The sequence below is a fragment of the Lottia gigantea genome (genome assembly GCF_000327385.1).
Source record: "Lottia gigantea unplaced genomic scaffold LOTGIsca_782, whole genome shotgun sequence".
Lineage (NCBI taxonomy): Eukaryota > Metazoa > Mollusca > Gastropoda > Lottiidae > Lottia > Lottia gigantea.
In genome coordinates, this window is record NW_008710606.1 from 15881 (window position 1) to 18355 (window position 2475).

At 30.0% G+C, this 2475-nt stretch overlaps 1 protein-coding gene across 1 annotated transcript in view; it reads right to left on the reverse strand.

Moving 5' to 3' along the window:
* The window catches only part of LOTGIDRAFT_176126 (hypothetical protein), a gene marked incomplete at both ends in the record, with an annotated part of 17504 nt that extends 15277 nt beyond the window's left edge, over nucleotides 1-2227 (reverse strand). The window contains 3 exons of the mRNA XM_009066626.1: nucleotides 651-1024; nucleotides 1096-1218; nucleotides 1438-2227. Coding sequence (XP_009064874.1) covers nucleotides 651-1024; nucleotides 1096-1218; nucleotides 1438-2227 — 1287 coding nt within the window. The remainder of the gene's footprint in view (nucleotides 1-650; nucleotides 1025-1095; nucleotides 1219-1437) is intronic.
* Nucleotides 2228-2475: the final 248 nt, after the last annotated feature.

Consider the following 2475-nt stretch of genomic DNA (forward strand, 5'->3'; position numbering starts at 1 on the left):
TTGGATTGAGACATTGAATACAGCAAGACCTATAGGACTAAACATTCATCATAATGTAGGCATAGCACCCTTTGTTGTCCTGTTTAATTAGTCCCCAGCAATCGAGCAAGCAAGATACTTCATGCCCACTATAAGAGCCTTCAAGAGAAATTCCCTCATGTCTATAAGCAGAAAATGATAGTTGCATATTCAAAAAATAAGAACTTAAATGATAATATTGTTCATAGTAAACTAAAAACAATCAGTACATAACAGATACTATACTTCTCGCCCATCGGGCGAGTTATTTTTTCTAATTTCAGATCAGAATAAGAACAGAAGAAAACCCAATATCAAGACCCTTAATCCTAATTTCTAAATAAAGTGTCTGCTCCACCCTAGGCATGTACATTTGGGAGAATCAAACCCTCCCTTTACCCGAAATAACATTAAGGTAGAGGATTATATTCAATTAGCTAGTGGACATGACGTAACGAATGAATTTGATAAACCATTGGGGAAGAGTTTTACTGATGGAATAGTTATTCCTAATGAAAAACAAACTAAATAATATGGAAGTTATCTGAATCTCATAAAGAATCGTGTATCCTTACAGTGATAAAGAGGAGATGTGCTTGGATGAAACCTACGAATTTGATAATTTCGATTACCTTACTATTTAAGAAGAGTGTTAATTTTTTTTGTTTTAAATGAAGTTGAATAACAATTTCCTCGTTACCAAAATCTATAAACCTATTTTTACCATCTTTGATTTCCAGATTTATATCTTTAATCATATAGGAATTAAGTGGTAAATACGTCGTTTGAAATGGTTTCTCTATAATTCTATATCCTATCGGTACATTGAATGTTGGAAGACTGTAAATAATCTGACGTTTGTATTTATTGAAAAATCCACCGTTTATCAAATTGCAATGTATATTTATCACATCGATATCATTCTCGATATTAGCTTTTTGTGGTGCTAAAGTGGATTGGGTGTATACTCGTTTATCAAATCGTAGTAACGTATTCAATGAATTTTCTACGTTGAAATCAATTCAAATCTAATATTATTTCTTAATATCAATTTTATTTTGTTCAGATTCAAATTACCTTCGAATTCAATATTGTTTTTACCATTAACACTTCCTCCATATTCAGATAGGTATTCGTTAATGGCTATGTATTCGTAGCTTCCTGGTAGTAAACGTATGGTTTTGAATGTAACTCCGTTATCTGTTGATATTTTTATTTGATTATTTTTTCGTTGATATTTCTAATGGAATTGTAAACAGAGAAATACTTTAATCCCAATTCATATTCTTGATTGCGATCGAGTTCGTACTCATAATCTAGAGACAATTTAATGTCTGATTTATTTGAGGTGATGACGAATAGTTGTTCTTTATTTGACATTTTTAATCACGCTTTTATAATCATTTTTATCTATGATACCTTTTTCTAGGAGTCTTTTTAATATATAATTTACTTCAGTATATTGTCTGTGTGATCGATGTCCTTCCTTCATTGCCGCTAATATTACTCGTAATCTATTAAGCAATTCTTCATTATTATCAGATAAAAACGTCATACCTTGTCCACATACCATATCTTCGAATTCATCTATTTCTTGTATGATTGGTGGATAATTTTCTCCATAATCATCTACATCCTCTTCATATTTATTTAAATATGTTTCAACTGCTTGTAATCTTTTTGTGTTGGGTCCTGTCTTTTTAATTAGATGTAGAAATTTTAAGTATTCTACTAAATCCTTGCGATCGGCAATATCAGAATCCCCACCATTCATTAAATCTGTTGTTGTAAATGTAAAGTCTTTTGTATCGATTTTGAATAAAGGGTAAAATTTTTCAAATCTTATTCTATATCCATTAAACAATAAACCTTGATTATCAACGATTGACGAAATGCTCTTTGGTAAATCTGGGTCAGGGTTTGAAAAATAATGATTTATATCATCTAATGTCCTAATTATAATTCCATCATATTCAATGGGATATTCTATTTGATGAGAAGAAGGAAACGGTGGTTGTTGAATTTGTTTAGGTTCTAATTTCTTTTTAATATCCTCTTGAGATTTTAATATGGGTTGAAATAGAGTTTGTAGATTTTCCGTTAATCCGAGTTGTTGTAATCTGTTATTTTCAACTTGGGTCTTTATTTTATTCTTAGCTTTGATATATTCTTTATTTCTTTTTAAAATATTATTCCAATCGCTACTCATTTTTAAAAAAATAAAATTTAACAAATGTCTGTCATAACTCTTTCACCCGCAGGTTATCTAGTATTAACGAATATATATCCATGATCATCTGGGTTTTTCCATTGAGCTTTACAAACCTTTTTAAATGCATCTCTGTCCATTCCGTGATTTATCGACTGAATGATTTGAGATAAATATCTATCGTTTAATTCAAATAATAGAAAACAATTTGCATTTTTTCAAATGAACATAGAATCCATCCCGTAAAA